Consider the following 15,670-nt stretch of genomic DNA (forward strand, 5'->3'; position numbering starts at 1 on the left):
ATCGTTTCACATGGATTTGTTCACAGGTACAAAAAGAGTTGCCAGACTTTGTAAGGATATGGATGTGAGAGCACAGAGATGAGCAGCGATGCTGTACTTGCCCTTCAGCTGAACAGACCCTGCAGTAAGTGGTGCAGAGTCCCCTCAGCTGGCACTGTCAAGCACTTCCACCAGCACATTTATACCAGCTCTTTATCCAGCCACTGCCTGAGAGCCACCTTGGAGCACCTTCCTCCAAAAACATGCCTGCACACAGCTGTGGCCTCCAGCTACCTCCCAGATGTGGCAGCTGTGTTTTAATGCAGAAGGAGACCTTTGGATGAATTGTAGTGGAGAAAGGAAGATTTCTAAGCCTTGGTTAACTGATGACTAATGATATGGTTGGCCAAATACCTGAATTAAGTTTTTATCCTGGATTAGATTAGAAAAACCATGAAAATAAAGAGAACAGTGTTATTTTATAGAAGTGAACTCAAAGTTTCGGCCTAATGTACTAACAGTGTATTTTCTATTGCAGGATTGCTGTGCACTAGCCCTCACACCTCTACACAGCATGTACCCACATACAGACAATCTTCTTCTTCAAAAAAAGAAGTGCCAGGGCACAAGCAGCACTCAAGCTACAGCTGCACAGTTTACTCTCGAGTACAGTTTTACTGCAGACAAGCACTTTACTTCTGTGCCACTGTCAGGTGGGGATTTTAGTGCACCTGATGTCATTTCCCTGACAGAGCACAATTTTACAGTAAAGTGCCTGATTGCCCTAGCATATGGCTGCAGATAGCATGCATATTATCTATAGGTATAATATACAGCATGACTGTAGAAGGTGAGAGGGCTTGCATGCTGAGTACTTAATGCAGTTATCACTCAGCCACAGGGCTTTTCATGTTTGCCAATGCACCTCTCTCACTGAAAAGCTGTGACACACAGTACTGCACCTGTAACTTCCCAAAACAAACACAGTCAGTCACTATCAGCACCTTTGATCTGCAGAAGGAGGGGGGGGTCAAAGAAAACAGACTGACTCTGCAGTCCCTCAGTCAAGCCTTACCTGTTAGGCTTTTCCTGACAGTACATTAGTTGAAGTTACCAGCTCATCAACTTTTCCCCCAAGAGATATAAAGTTTGCAGCATAAGCAAATTTTATAGCACAATCCTAACCCCATTGTCAGGAAAGAACTAGCTCCTCTCCTTTTTGCTGTTGCCATAAACCCTACCGAGCAGTTATGCAAGCACATTTGTGCTTTTATATTTGACTTACATGTCTTCTTCACCAAGTAAAGCCAACCAGGGCAAACTTGGCTCAGCTCATGAAATATTCACAGCACTGTAACACAATTACACAGGACATATGCATATACACAGGGACATGTAATAAGTGGGAATGTTCTCACTGCTTTGAGATGAAAACCACTTTTTTTCTTTTCCCCTAAGAATTTCTTGCTGCCCAGGGTTAAATGTAGGTCAAGCTGTCTGAGCCCATGTCTGTGGCACACAGAGCAGGATTAAACTGGAATTTTCCACTCAACTCAACTGTCAATCACTATAATGTCTGCAAATGTTAAATTAAGCTGGAATGATCTGGTGTTGGCACTGACGGGGGCTCAAGGGTGGCATTTTGGCCTCCGTGAAAAAGATGCCCTCTTTCTCTGAACAAGGGGTGGCTATGTCCTGGCTGCTTGCTCAAAGCCCTGCCAAACAGAAAATAGCTCTGTACAAGACAGTGGGATGTTTGGAAGTGGGCAGAAACTATACCTCACAAGTGGAGGGACCGGGAATGGCGGCAGGGAAAGGTTATTCCCAGTATTGCCACAGGCTGCGCTGAGACCTGGCATGCACTTCTTCATGTGTGTTTCCTCATCTTTAAAATACTTTTGGCACCTTTCTGCTGCTGTTCTGCAACACACTTCAGAATGTAAACCATTAAAGGATATAAAATATTTTGTCTGATTTACAGATTAGCCCCTTTAATAAGGAGAGCCAGCCTTCAAATGTCCCCCTCTAGCCATAGCAGAGCATCTACAGGCTTAGCATGTGGCAGGTATCCCTGGGATGGATCACACAGTCCTGCCAAAATAAATAATGTATTTAAGGCAACTTGGAACACCTAAGGCAAGCAGAAATTTGCAGTTAAATAGTAAAAACTGCAGCATACAGCTTCCCCCTTATGTTTTGGAAAATTCTGGGAACAAGTAGGGTTACTGACTATACAGGACACTGAGAAACTCAGCTCATCAATTTTACCACATGTAAAGAATTCAGTGTTTCAGCTCTAATCCCCATTCTCAGGCTCTCAGAAGCAATGATTTGGCAGCCATTTGGGAAAAAAAAGTAGAAAACAAGCAAAAAAAAAATCATGCAAGTTTTTATTTTTCTTAATCAATGCTAGAGTTCTGCAAAAGCAGCACAATGCGAACTGCGCAAAAAGCAGGGCATCGCCGCAGTAGAAGTGAGCTATTAGAAGAGGATTCAGCAGTAAGGGTTTTAAAATGTGCATTTTAATTAGAACTCACTTAAAGCACAACCGATCAAAACAGTGATAATGAGAGAAGCCTAATTAATTTTTGTCTAAGTAACGAAGCCTCATTACAGAGGGGTCTTTGGAAGAAAAGGGTTTGGGATGTTAAAACCAGGGTGTTTGTAATGAGACACAATACTGCTGGGAGCCTGGAAGCCAGACCTAGAGGTTTCACAGGACTGCAGCAGCCACTATATTAATCTTTCAGCAGAAAAAAAGTAACCCTACTGAGATGAGACATCCCATTTACAGCTGAGTTGCAACCATTGGCAGTGATATTAAAACACAATCAAACAGAATGGCATATTATAAACTAAATATAAATACAATTAAAACCAGATTAAGTAAAAGATCAAAGCAGGCTCAAAAAATGCAGTTTCCAGGGAGTTCAGGGTTCAGACAGTAGAGGAGGAGCAGAAGCCTGGAGACTTAGAGTACTTCTAAAGACTAAGGAACTAGCAATTTTTTTAAATACTAAAGAAGAATTAAAATGCAGTAGATGGAGGAGAGCAAACTCAGGGTGGTTATAGGAAAAAAATATGATTACTTTTGACCCAAAAATAAGTACTGTAACATTAAAGAACTAAGACATTTGAAAAGAACAGCAGCCAGGGGAACCTCCCTGGTTCCTCTCTGAGTGGAATGTAAAGGCAGCTCCACAGCAGGCTGTCAGAAGTGGGATGCACCATTGCTCCCACAACAGACCTCTTCCTGGAAAAGACCTGCAAGGAAGCTCCAGGTTGGAAGTGTCAAACTCAGCATCACATCACAGCAATACAGACATCGAACTCCAGCAAGCACAGGTATAAAATATAAACCAAGATAACAATGTTATTAATAATCATGCTAAATAAAGCATCACATTATACACAGAATGAAATTACCTGCTCTTTCCCAGTTTTGTTAAGCTTTAGTATGGCAAAGTGGCAGGTGCCAGCCAGGGATAATTTGATCTCCCTTGCAAAGACCTGTATTGCCAAAGACAAATCTTTGCATGTTTTACAGGACCCTTTCATCTGGTTTCTTACTAAGAGCATCATCCCTCTCTTCGCCCCATTACTGGACCACTTTTTAAGCACTGGCCAAAGCATGTCCCAGCTTTCTTAAACCAGGTTGTGAATCTCCCTCCCAGAAGCCATATTTTGCACCTTCATTTTTTAAAGAGGTTTTGCAACTCAATGCTTTGGGGGCATTGCTCATCCCCCCCACTGGTCAGTCGGCACTGCTGTGCCAGAGGCCGGCACCACCAGCAGGGCTTTAAATGAGATCGAGGCAGGGCTTGTCTTCAAGGAACTGAAATCACGAGCTGGCTCAGATTAAGTGCCTAGACTGACCTCCAGTGTGTGACAGGCTGTCTCCTGCTCCAGCCCATCCTATGGCAGAGGCAGGGCAGGGACTGTCCCAGCAGAGTGTGAGGGTCAGAAGGCTGATCTCAAACCCTCATCAGAGACCAACTTCCCGGGGCCCTCATGTAATGCTGCAAGGATTGAGTCACATTCCTTAAGGATCTGCTACCTGGTTGCCAGCAGCGAAACACCAAGGGAAAAAGACAAGTACTTATTTTTACCAATGCCGCTCTAGTGTTCCAATGCTTTTTTGTTTTTCTCACTTCAAAGGGAAAATAAATCCAACAGGAGACAAATGCATTTAATAATTTTTAATAATTTTGTGCCATGGTTTAACCACAGCATATTAAGAACAAGCATAAAATTTGTATTTAAAACTAACAACAGCACTTAGAGCAACATCTTCCTTTAAAAGTATTGCAATAAACAGACCTTAGGTCTAAAAACTAGGACATCACCATTTGCTCAATTAAAAGAGTCAGATACACAACAGTTGAAATCTTTTCTGTATATAACTGGGAGTTACGGTGGAAAATAAGCAACAAATTAATTGTGTTAAACACAAAATAAAATTAAAAAAAATAAAAAGTAAAGCAAGCCAGGTTTGTCATAGCATCACATGAACAGCTATTGAGAAATTCCAATACAGTTGTAAAAAGACTTACTGTTCTTAATAGCTTTGTTTTACAACAATAAATTTTAAAAGAAAGATTATATATTGTTGATAGTGCTGTACATATTTCAGAATAGCTTGAAAGAAAATGGACAAAAATAACAGATGTGTTGAAAATGTGATCTTGAAAGCCACAATGTTGTAAATACAAAAAAAAATTAAAATCCATACAGCAATAAAGCATTTTACACTGTAAATTAACTAGCAAGAAACAACAAAGAAAGGGTAACACTCTAAAAACAGGCATTTGATGGTTAATTTTGAGTGTAACAGCCTGACTGATGTACATACCATCATGAAATGCTCTGAGCACAACAGCATTGGGCAGTTGAGAGTTATACAAAGATAAAACCCCTATCAACGCTTGTGTAGTTTTTATATTATGAGTAGAAAAGCTTTGTTAAAGAATACTAAAGTGATTTTTTAAAAATTATTATTAATATTATTATTATTATTGTTATTATTGTTGCTGTCCAGGTCTATGATGCCTGAGGCTCTCGTAACTTCTGCTCATAGTCCTTTTGAAATCTTGGCTGCCTGCTGTGCTTTGTGGTAAATGGAAAAGCGTGAACACAGCTGTGAATACACTTAATAGATAGATAGTCTGCTCTTTCCACTGCAGCTTCAAAGCAAATTAGTGCCTCTAAAAGAAGACATGCTCATGTTTGGTCCACTCAGTATGCATGTTTTGTTATGATAAATCCTACTCTAGATTCCTCCAGCAGGAGGTTTACTCTGTACAGTCTTCCTAGTGAAGGCCTGGGGTTTTTTGTTTGCTTTCCTTCCTTCATGCACAGAAGTGGTTCTGCAGTGCAAACAGAAACGTGAAGATGGCCAGGCAAGGCACACTTCCAAAACAATTACTCCACGCCCTGACAAACAACAAATGAATTAACAAGTGACAATCACAAAAGATGTGTATTTACCTACGGTACATGCTTACTGACAGAACAGCTCAGCGTAGAGAAGGATGTGATGATAGAAGCTACCTATAAGGGCATGATGATACAGAACTGGCCATAAGAAACTTAACACACTTCTTTAAGACAAAAAAAAAAGCCAGAACAAGCATGGTCAACATTCAGATACAGGACTCCTGTGAGGGCTTTTAAAAGGTATTTACAGACAAAGGTGTAGATGCTTCAGGTTGACAGAGAAGCAGCGAAGGACTGTGCCCCAAGGCACCATCCTCCAGCGTGATGGACGGCTTGAAAGCCCACTCAAACCAGAGGAAGCCCCACCACTGACTTCACTGGCCCCAGGTAAGGCCCCCTGAGTTTTAGCACAGCGCTTTGCTAACCATCTGAAAAACCGAACCAAAACGCCATCCCAAACATCGCCAACACCTTGCTACCTTACACCTGTGGTTAAAGCCTGGCACGTATAAAAAAGCTACATACAGACAGGAGGATCTGTGAAAGAGTAGTTGGTATCCATCTGTGAGAGGACGAGTCTGTCTCGGACCAATAAACTTTTATATCACCTACTGTCCTGGGATAGTTAGAACTAACAGTTTAGAAAAATAAGTACAGCATCTGCAAGTCCCTACACTAGAAATTCATGGTGAGTTTTCCTGAGGTATTTGCTTTAGCAAAGAGCGTGCAGGGGCACGGGAATGGAGTGCCAAACATGGGGAGACACCAGGGGAGAACCAAACTGCCAAGGCAGCCTGGCAGGAAGCTGAAGTGTAACATTACTTCCCACACCACTTCCCCTATTGGGTTTGAACAGGTCTAAGCATTTCTCTGTAATCTTAACTATGAACCTGGGAAAGCCATTGCTGGCAGAAGCCAACACAGCAGCAGAGCTGCCAACTCAAAGCTCCCACTCAAACCCTGCATTCAGCTCTCTACCAATGGGGCCACTCTTGTCTACCCTGCAAGAGCACAGGTCACCAGGGAGTCCATCCACACCCCAAGCCCAAGGACAGTCTCCAGTGGCAGCATGGTGCGCCAGTAATGGGCACAGCAACGGCTGGTTGCTGTCACAGAACTCTCATTGGCCTGGTTTTGATTTTGCAGGGATGGTTTGGGTCAGTTCCCACTTGTCTGAGCTTCATTTCAAATCTAGGATGTGATTAAAAAGGTTTGAAAAGTTTTAGCCCATTTCTAAGTTAAAAAAAAAAAAAGTAATCAGGGATAGTAATAAATAATGTATCTGCTGGAGAAGTAGTAACTAATACTGGTCCAACTCAGCAATAGCAAGGCAACAACCAATATGAGAAGCATTTAGTTGCAAGGTTAAATCTGTGGAGGTTTTGTTTGTTTTGTGGTTTTCTCCTTTTTTTTAAAGTGACATATTTAAAAAAAAAAAAAGAAGAAATCTTCACAGCAAAGATGCATCAAACAACTAATTGCTATACACAGGCTTGTCAAAAAGGATTTGTTTAACCTTTTTCCCTTATGATATTGATATTTAATAGGAAAATAAAATACATAGACTTTTTGTCATTTGTATGCATTCATTTGCAAACTTTCTTACAAAAAAAGGACCAAGCACAGATTGGCATTCACAAAGTCTATGCCATTTTTTTGTGTTAAAATTGGTATCATCTGTACACTATCTTACAGTATTAACAACATCTACTTGTTTTTGTATGCTTGTTTGTTCTACCCATTGGGTAGGATATGTGCATAATATATTCAAGTTATACACAGCACCATACAAAGAAAAAAAACCAAACTAGAAAAAAAGACAGACAACTGAAAAAGCACCATTTTAAGTGAGGCACAACAAAGGTGGGAGTGTAAGGCCAGATGCAAAGCCCCCTGAAGTTGGCAAGAGTCTTCCTACCAACTTCAGCAGGTTTTGGATCAGGCCCTCTTGAGTGCAAGGGGATTCCTATCTGCTCAGACCTGAACATGAGGCACCTTAGTTGCTTACAAACTACGGACATGCAAACCTCCTCAAAATTATATCTAATAAGGATGGATTTAATTGATTAGCAAACCTACCACAGCAGACAGACAAGCACAAACCAAGGAGAGAAAGGAAGAAGAAAAGAGACAGCTTTGTCACCCACGAGATCCTACACACACCGTGTTGTTTCAGGAAGCTCACACACCAAACCACTTGAAACAGCAGCAGCAATATAGCAGAGAAAAAGCATCATCTCTGGCAGTAAATCACACATCTGTCAGAGGGAAGAGGAAGGATATTTACGTTACAGTTTTGTTTTCCTATCATTAATCAACACAAAAAGGTAAGCTCTTTCATAGCAAGAAAGCAACACTAGCAATACCAGGTGGCTTGTGTTCAGTCTAAAAACAGAAGAGACACCAGCAGGGCAGAAGTAAGAGCCAGGAGAGTTTGTGACACAAGATGGTCCTTGATCTTCCCTTTCAAAAGCAGAATTGTACTGGGTGGTTACCAAAACAGCATTAGCATCCCTGAAAAACATTTAATGCCAATGACAATTTCAAGAAAACGTCAGTAGGCCCCTCCATTCGTGTCTGTGGTACTACAGAGTGCAGCAAAGCACTTCATTGAAACACCACACTTCAGTTTGCTGGGAAGAGGTCTCAGGTTGGTTTTGGAGGATGAACTTAGTGGTGCAGATTCTGTTTATTCCCCAGAGTTGTACAAAGAAAACTACTCTTTTTTTTTTTTTTTTTTTTTTTTTTTGCTGGTGCAAGTGGGCCCAAAGGGGCTTTTGCCAGCCCAAAAATGCAATCAGAGGTGGCTCAAAAGGTAATTTACATCCCTGATTAGTGAGGATAGGCTGGCAAACAATATATTAACTACAAAAAAAAAATCCTGCCAACATTTTCAGTCAGCATATTCTCAAAACCTTAAACTTGAATTTTTCTAATGAAGCATACAAACCAGTTTTTGGACAGGAAACCTCTCTAAGTTCAACACATCCTCACAAGGGACTATTCCATGTTCCAAAAGGCCTCAGACAGCTCAATAAAACTGCCTCTTTCCAGGGACTGAAATGATTGACACATTTGGGGCTAGTGTAGGAGAAAAGCTGTAATTGTACTGGTTGGCAAGCAGGCAACACAGTGCAGAGAAAGACCAGATATGTGTAATTAAATTATGTGCAACAGCCTTTATCTAAAAAGCAAGGATATAATCAAAAGCCAGACTTCATCTGAAGCCACTGCACAGAAGGATCACTTGGTTCTCACCATCAGCTAGGTCTGACAAACATGCTTATAAGAACTAGGGTACACTAAGTGTTACTTTCTCCCTGTACATCAGCACATGAGGTTTGTATTGGAGTTATCCCAAAGCACAGAGATTTTTCAAAGCTCACCCAAAAGGAGAGAGAGCTGTTGGATGGAAGATGCACAAGCACACCAGGCCACAGGCAAGAACTGGTGCAGCAAGAAAGCCCCCTACTGATAAAAACATAGGTCATGACATTTACAGGACTGAAAAGCAAATATTCCTCAGGCTTCCTGCTGTTTGACAAATGACCTGCCATTGTTACTGAAAGCACAACACAGCCATTTTGCACTTCTGGAAGGTGATCATGGAATAGAAACTAGTACAGACAGAATCAAGGGGACAAGTCTGCACGCAGGTCTGTATGAGCATGGATATGAGATAACTGTAATGACCAGAGAGAACCTGTGAATAATCCTAAATACTTTCAAATGTGCCAGCAAGCCTATTGTTTATCCTTGGGGAGGGGGAGGGAGGCAGGGGAAAAAGGGGCAAAGAAAAATATCGACCTATATCTATTTTTTACCAACTTGCTATTTTGTTTTCCTTCGCCTACAAAATCAGGTTACCTTAGCTACCGTGAGTGCTCAGGGACAGAGTCAGAGAAAGGTTAGCAATCAATCTTCTCCAAAGCATTCAAACATTCCTTACAGATTAGAGTGTCAGTTCTAAGGCCCAGCATCTCATTACCTGGCAGGGTTAGAAACATGAACCCTACGTTAGAGCCCCTAACAGGGTTAGAAAACACCTCAGACAGCACTGTTCCAGACAGCCTCCTATGGGGCTCTTCAGCAGGACAAGGATTTCTTCTCTATTGCAAAGAAGTGCATTCCTTAATAAACAATGCAATTCTGCTCCTTACCCTTCCCTGCACTTCACTCACAGAAAAAAACCAAGAACTTTTTTTAAAAAGTGTATCTGCAACAAGAACATCCTGGGATTTGGCATAACAGAAGCAGCCTCAGCTGGGACAAACTGGTGCAAGCAGTGGGCAAGCAGTAATAAAAGGCCAAATGAAGCACAGCTTCATTCATGGCTCCTGCAGATTCCATGAGTGCAGGAACACAACCATCTTCCTCACTGGCCATCAGGAACTTGTACATGGGGCATATGCTTGAGTTATCATACTCCCAAGGAAAATTCATGCTGTAATAAAGTCCCATCAGCCTGAGACTGGCCTGCATGAAGAGTTCATCAGTGACAAGACCAGGAGTAGCATTATTAGATCCTCCCTGATGAAAGCATCCTATTATGCAAATTCCTGTGAATTCTGCACGTGCCACACATGCCAGGAAAGGGATCTGAACACTGCACTGTTGGCTGGGTACCCCTCTTCCTGTCCCTCACTCACACCTTTTAAGCAACATCCCACTCAGTCTGCTCGTCCAGCACTGAGAGGAGCCCAACCACAATTGTTTTAAACATAGGTACAGATTTAGAGCTAAGTGCCAAGTGCTCCATTGGTAAACTAGGAGAGAAACTGGTTTGTTCCTTTACTAAAGCCCCTGCCTTTTCTAGCCCTGAAAGATCATACAAAAACATCAAAGATGGGGCATATTCAGCATGAAGAAGAGAGCCATGCCAAGACATGTCAGGGAAAAATGAATCTTTGCAGTAGGACGGAGGTCACAAAACTTTATTTCATAAAGGTGCACTTAAAATAAAAAATAATCTTTTAAACTGAAAATTTCTAAAGTAGGGACACCACCATACTTAATTTTGGGAACACGAGTTACTGGGCAAAGTCAGAAGATGCAACCAGAATTCAGGCAAATATGATCCATCACCTAGAAAACACCACACACATATTATGTGGGTTTTGTGCATGAGACACACATACCAGAAGACCAGCATGGAAGTAAAATCTAGACAATTAATGTTACCGTGTTTGCAGAAATCTTTTATAATTTATACAAAGTTTCATTGAGTGGCTCTGGAATACAGTCTATCAATTCTGGATATTTTCAAAGCTGGTCTTTCATAAATGCTTCAGAGAATTACCTATCTTCAGATCTCACCAATTCAGTGAGCTCCCTCACTAAGCCTATAAAGATTGATAGTGCTATCTAAATTCTGGCATTTCTTTTGATATTGTGTTCTGTTATCAAGAGCAGATTTTCTACCAAGTCAATGGAAGAAAAAATAGAAAAACAAAGTGTTTCAATGTTACACTGTTGACTGCCTTTCCCTTGGAAAGCACTAATATCCTTGAGAAAAGACCCTATTTACTGCTAAGAGAGGCCCCAAAACAGAAGATTACAAGCTCACCTATAGCAAGTGAACTAGTCACTACACCCCCAGAGCTGAGAGGTACTGCCTGCACATTACATGTGGGAAAGCAGAGCATGACATTAAGCCATTAGAGAGTGTCCAAAGGAGAGCCATGAGGATGATGAAGAGTCCCAAGGGGAAGCCATATGAGGAGTGGCTGAGGTTACTTTCTTTGTCCTGCCCAGAGGAGACCTAGGGGAGACCTTAGTGCAGTTACAACTTCCACATGGGGAAAAGAAGAGGGGCAGGCACTGATGTCATCACTGTGTTGACCGGTGACAGCATCCAAGGAAATGTCTGGAAGCTGTGCCGGGGCAGTTTAGGTTGGGTATTAGGGATTCTTCCCCCAGAGGGTGGTTGGGCACTGGAACAGGCTTCCCCACAGCACCAGCCTGACAGAGTTCAAGAAGCATTTGGACAGTGCTCTCAGGCACAGGGCGTGATTCCTGGGGATGGTTCTGTGCAAGGCCAGGAGCTGGATTCAACGATCCTGATGGGTCCCTTCCAGCTCAGCTTGTTCTAGGATTCTAGGATGATTCTAGGATTCTAGGATGAGAAGACAAAGATGCAAGAGGAGATGCAACTATTAGGTGAGCAAATACCAAGTTATTTTAAACAAAGTTCTAAAGAACTGGAAAAGCCTACATTTTCCAGGCAGAAAAATTTTGTCAGCTCAGAAAAATTAAGAGAGAGCATACTGCACAAAGTTAATGGGAAGTGCATAAATCTACTGGCATGCAGAGAGGGTAAAAGATGGAAAAGGGCTGTTTTTAAAGAAAGAACATTCCCAAGAGGCGACTTTGAAGGCAATTTCAAGGCTCACTTTCCTGAGATCCGCACATGGGGAAAGTTGGTCTTCAACCAGCCCAAGGCCAGGTGTGCTCTGCCATGACAACTGAGTTCCAGCTGTTCTCACCTGAAGGCTTCTCAGCTAGCAAGCCTCATTTAGGCAACAGCACAGTGTCTGTGCAGGCACACACATTCTCTGGCTTAAAGGCTCACTTCTCAAGTGACAAAAGTCACTGAAGACCAAAACCAACATTTGCTGGCTTTGTCCTCTGGTTGGGTTTTGTTTGTTTGTTTGTTGTTTTTAACTAAGAATTATGTTCGTAGGTTCTTTGCAAAAATCTAATTTCACAGCTTTTATTCCCAGGAACCAGACAGTGATGAGAGCCCCAGCTGACTGAAAGCCACCTAGTCATCTTCTAAGCACCTGTCCTGCGGGTCTGAGAGGAAAAAAGAAAAAGTGAACCCCACCATACAATCTCTATCTCTCCCTTCAATTAATACATACAATAAAAAGCAGCTTTACTCTGCATTACCAGCATGACTCAGACCAAAATAACAATTACGAGACAAATGGGGCTGTGTATTCAGACTAACAGTTATATAAATGTTTTCTATAAAATCAAATTAACTTATGAAGAAAACAAATCTACACTGAGGCCCAAATGACAACACACACGCAGACACACACACACACACACTGTTTTGGCATTAAAACTCTGCATAGATCAAAGATGCACTTCAGTTATCAGAGTCCCTCGTGTACAGAAGTCCTGCAGATATCCAGCCGTGGGACCAGGGCATCAGTGCCCTTGGGGCACTCAGCAGCTGCTGCCCGCAACCAAGCACAAGGCTCAAGAAAACAGAAAAAAGTGAAAGATCTTAAAGTGAAGAGGTCTATGACACACACATACACCTACATATTAGAAACTATTCAAGCTAAGACTCTAAAGGTTCTTACTTTTAAGTCCGTTTCCAAAATGCATTTTAAGTGCAATTTGTGCTTTTTCATGTGCTTGTGATGCCACTATCACCTTTTGTCAACTGAGTTCCGGCAGCGCGTGTGCTTCCACACGGGAACAGCCAGTGGAGAAACACCCCACATGCCACCACACAGGCAGGGAACACTTCCCAACTACTCTCCAGGCCAGTATAGCAAAAATCAGGGCCTACAGACACTTGGTGAACACAAGTCACCTGTACCCATGAGCACAGTCCTGCTGGTGTCACGCAGATATCATACACCCAGAAGGGTTTCTGCAACAGGGCCCAGAGCAAAATGGTTTGCAGGGAGAATTCCTGGTGGTCCCATGACCCTGCCAGGGATGCAGCAGGAGCCGGCACCACTGCCACGAGCGCTCATGGCACTGCTGCAAAAACACCACGGGGGAGAGGAGGGGGGGGTGTAGCCACAAGGGCCCCTTCACTTCAACAGGACAGACCTCCAGAACAGACCTCCAGCATCTGAAAGGATGAAATGGAGAGCGAAAACCACGACAGCCTCACGTACTTGAACAGCGCAGCAGGGGGAAAACATCGCACCCTGCATTTTCAAACGATTTATTGCATAATGTCATGATATGTGACTAAATACACTTTAGGACAAAAATCTCTAGAACGGTAAGTACTGGTGATAAATGCACTATGACAAGGAAAAGAATGGCAGCACTTGGAATCAATACAAATCAATGCATCTGGGAATTGTAGTTTTGCCATTTATGAGAGAAATAGTCTACACTGCAAAACAGCTAAACCTTAAGTGATGGAAAATGCTGGGATTTCGTATTTGCCTTCTTCCATCCAAAAGTCTCCAAGACACTTCACTGATACACTGTTATTTGAATGCAAATTATTGCAAAGACAAGTGTCCCTGTATTTTTTTAATTTTAAAAGTCAAGAGATGTTAGCCTAAGTCCTGTCCCCATCTTTTAGCAAACCCAGGGGGAGGGGCAAACTCCTCCAGATTACTTCTAGGGCTCTATCATTATTCCACAGGTGAAACGACAACATACAGAAGAACTTCACATAAAACAGTTCCCTCATATATATTTTTTTTTAACAGTAAGATAGTGCAACTTTTTAAAACACATTTATCACAACACAAATTAATTCCTTGCATTCATCTAAGCTCTCAACTTTATACCTTGGCACACAGAACAGGAATTTTGTTTCATATTAAAAAAAAAAAATTCACATCCTGGGAGAAAAAAAAAAGCAAACTGGCCAATTCTTCCCCCATTAATCTAGCAAAACCACCTTCTTCCTTCTGCCATTCAGTGAGTATAAAACAGGCTGTACAAGCCTCATTTCTGTGCTAAGTTAACTTTTAGAATTAAATAATTGAAATAGTTTATTAAAAAAAATAATATATCCCCCCCCCTTTCCCCTGAAACACTGCTCGTAGACAAACTGAATGGAAGTTTGTATTTCTTTCAATCTGCTTTGCATGCAATTCCCCTGAAAGGAATCAGAAACAAAGAACTGGTTTGCACGTTTGGTTTTACTCAGTTGTACCACGTCAAACGTAACAGGCTGTGCACCGGAGCTCAGAGCTCTTCCTCCACCGCCCTGCTTGGCTCTCCCGTCTTCAGTCCAAACGCACCTGGGCAGGTCACTTAGACCAGGTTTCCTGCCTTCCGGTCCTGGCCTTTGCTGGGGACTATTGTGCTCTCTGAATTGTTCTGCTGAAACTGAAGTCTGCTCCCCCTCTGCGAGGAAGGAGGCATGTTGCTGTGCTGGTGATGGAAAAAAGAGGAGCCTGGGTAATGGCCCATGACCTCGCTGTACGTCGGGGGTGGTCCTTCCATCCTTCCATTACTGCTATAGTTGGTTGCACTTATGCCCGAATTGCTGCTGGGTGGGCAGGGACCCCCATTGTACATGGAGATGTCTATCAAGTCGCTATCAAAAATGGTTCGGTTGGGCGGCGCCCTGACGGATTCCCGGTTGAGCTCCATCTGCTGCTCGGGGTCCCGGAGCTGCAGCGTGCACGGGCCCTGGTATGGAGGCGGCTCTTCGCCATCGGAGAGGGAGATGGTCGGAGGAAGGTCGATCTCATGCTGCATGTAAGGGTAGGTGGGCTGGAAGCGACTGAAACGGTCCCGCTGCATAAAGGATGGGGTGGTAAACCTGTCCCTGGACCTCGGGGCGTACATGATCTGAAACGGGAAGAGAGACACGCGTGACTCCACCTCTGCGCAAAGCGCTCCAATCCTCACAAGGACCTGATAAAACACAGAATGCTTCTTTCTGCCACCTGTCTCACAGGTTAAACCCAGCAGATACCCTGCACACGTGCAGCCACATGCCTGCAGGTGAAGAGGCAGGAGGTGCAGGAAGGATCCAGCACACTCGAGAACAGCTGCACAAAGGAAGCCCAAGGCCCCACACAGCTCCTTCTGGCATTAAAACATTCTGAGCAAAAACAAATGATTCTGTTTCTGAAACCAGGGAATTAATTCTCTCTAGTCTGGGTAATTGACCAACTCTACAACAATGTCCCAGTACTGACTTTCAGCTACAGTCTGAGCTTCCCCCTCCTACTCAGAGTTAATGCACCCCCAAAGAATTCAGATGGTCATTTCAGTACAATTTGTAAAGGCTCAGCGTATCTCACGCCTTCACCGTCAGAGTGTATCAGGTGTCCTCCTCCCCCTCAGTTCTCAGCCAGAACTCAGCCTCTGGGGAGAGCCTACAAAGCTTCTGCATTCTGATGGAAAGTATGTCCTTGGTATATTAAAATCCTGGAGAAGGATAGGCTTTACAAAAGGAAGCGTTCAAGATACTCTGTGAGGTGCCGCTGCTCCTCACTTGGTCTATCCCAGATCTGGACAGACACAGCAGCTTCTCAGATCTCGAGCTATCAAACTGCCCTTCTCTTTTTTGGATCCCTGCAGGGTC

General features: G+C 42.9%; 1 protein-coding gene across 7 annotated transcripts in view; it reads right to left on the minus strand.

The window, feature by feature from the left end:
* Positions 1 to 13,790: 13,790 nt before the first annotated feature.
* Positions 13,791 to 15,670, minus strand: part of LDLRAD4 (low density lipoprotein receptor class A domain containing 4) — a 313,571-nt gene continuing 311,691 nt past the window's right edge. For all 7 annotated transcript variants that reach the window (XM_050970349.1, XM_050970348.1, XM_050970346.1 and 4 more), the window contains one exon: positions 13,791 to 14,928. In XM_050970349.1, the coding sequence (XP_050826306.1) occupies positions 14,386 to 14,928 (543 nt within the window). In that variant the 3' untranslated portion in view covers positions 13,791 to 14,385. The remainder of the gene's footprint in view (positions 14,929 to 15,670) is intronic.

Source organism: Serinus canaria, chromosome 2 (assembly GCF_022539315.1).
Source record: "Serinus canaria isolate serCan28SL12 chromosome 2, serCan2020, whole genome shotgun sequence".
Lineage (NCBI taxonomy): Eukaryota > Metazoa > Chordata > Aves > Passeriformes > Fringillidae > Serinus > Serinus canaria.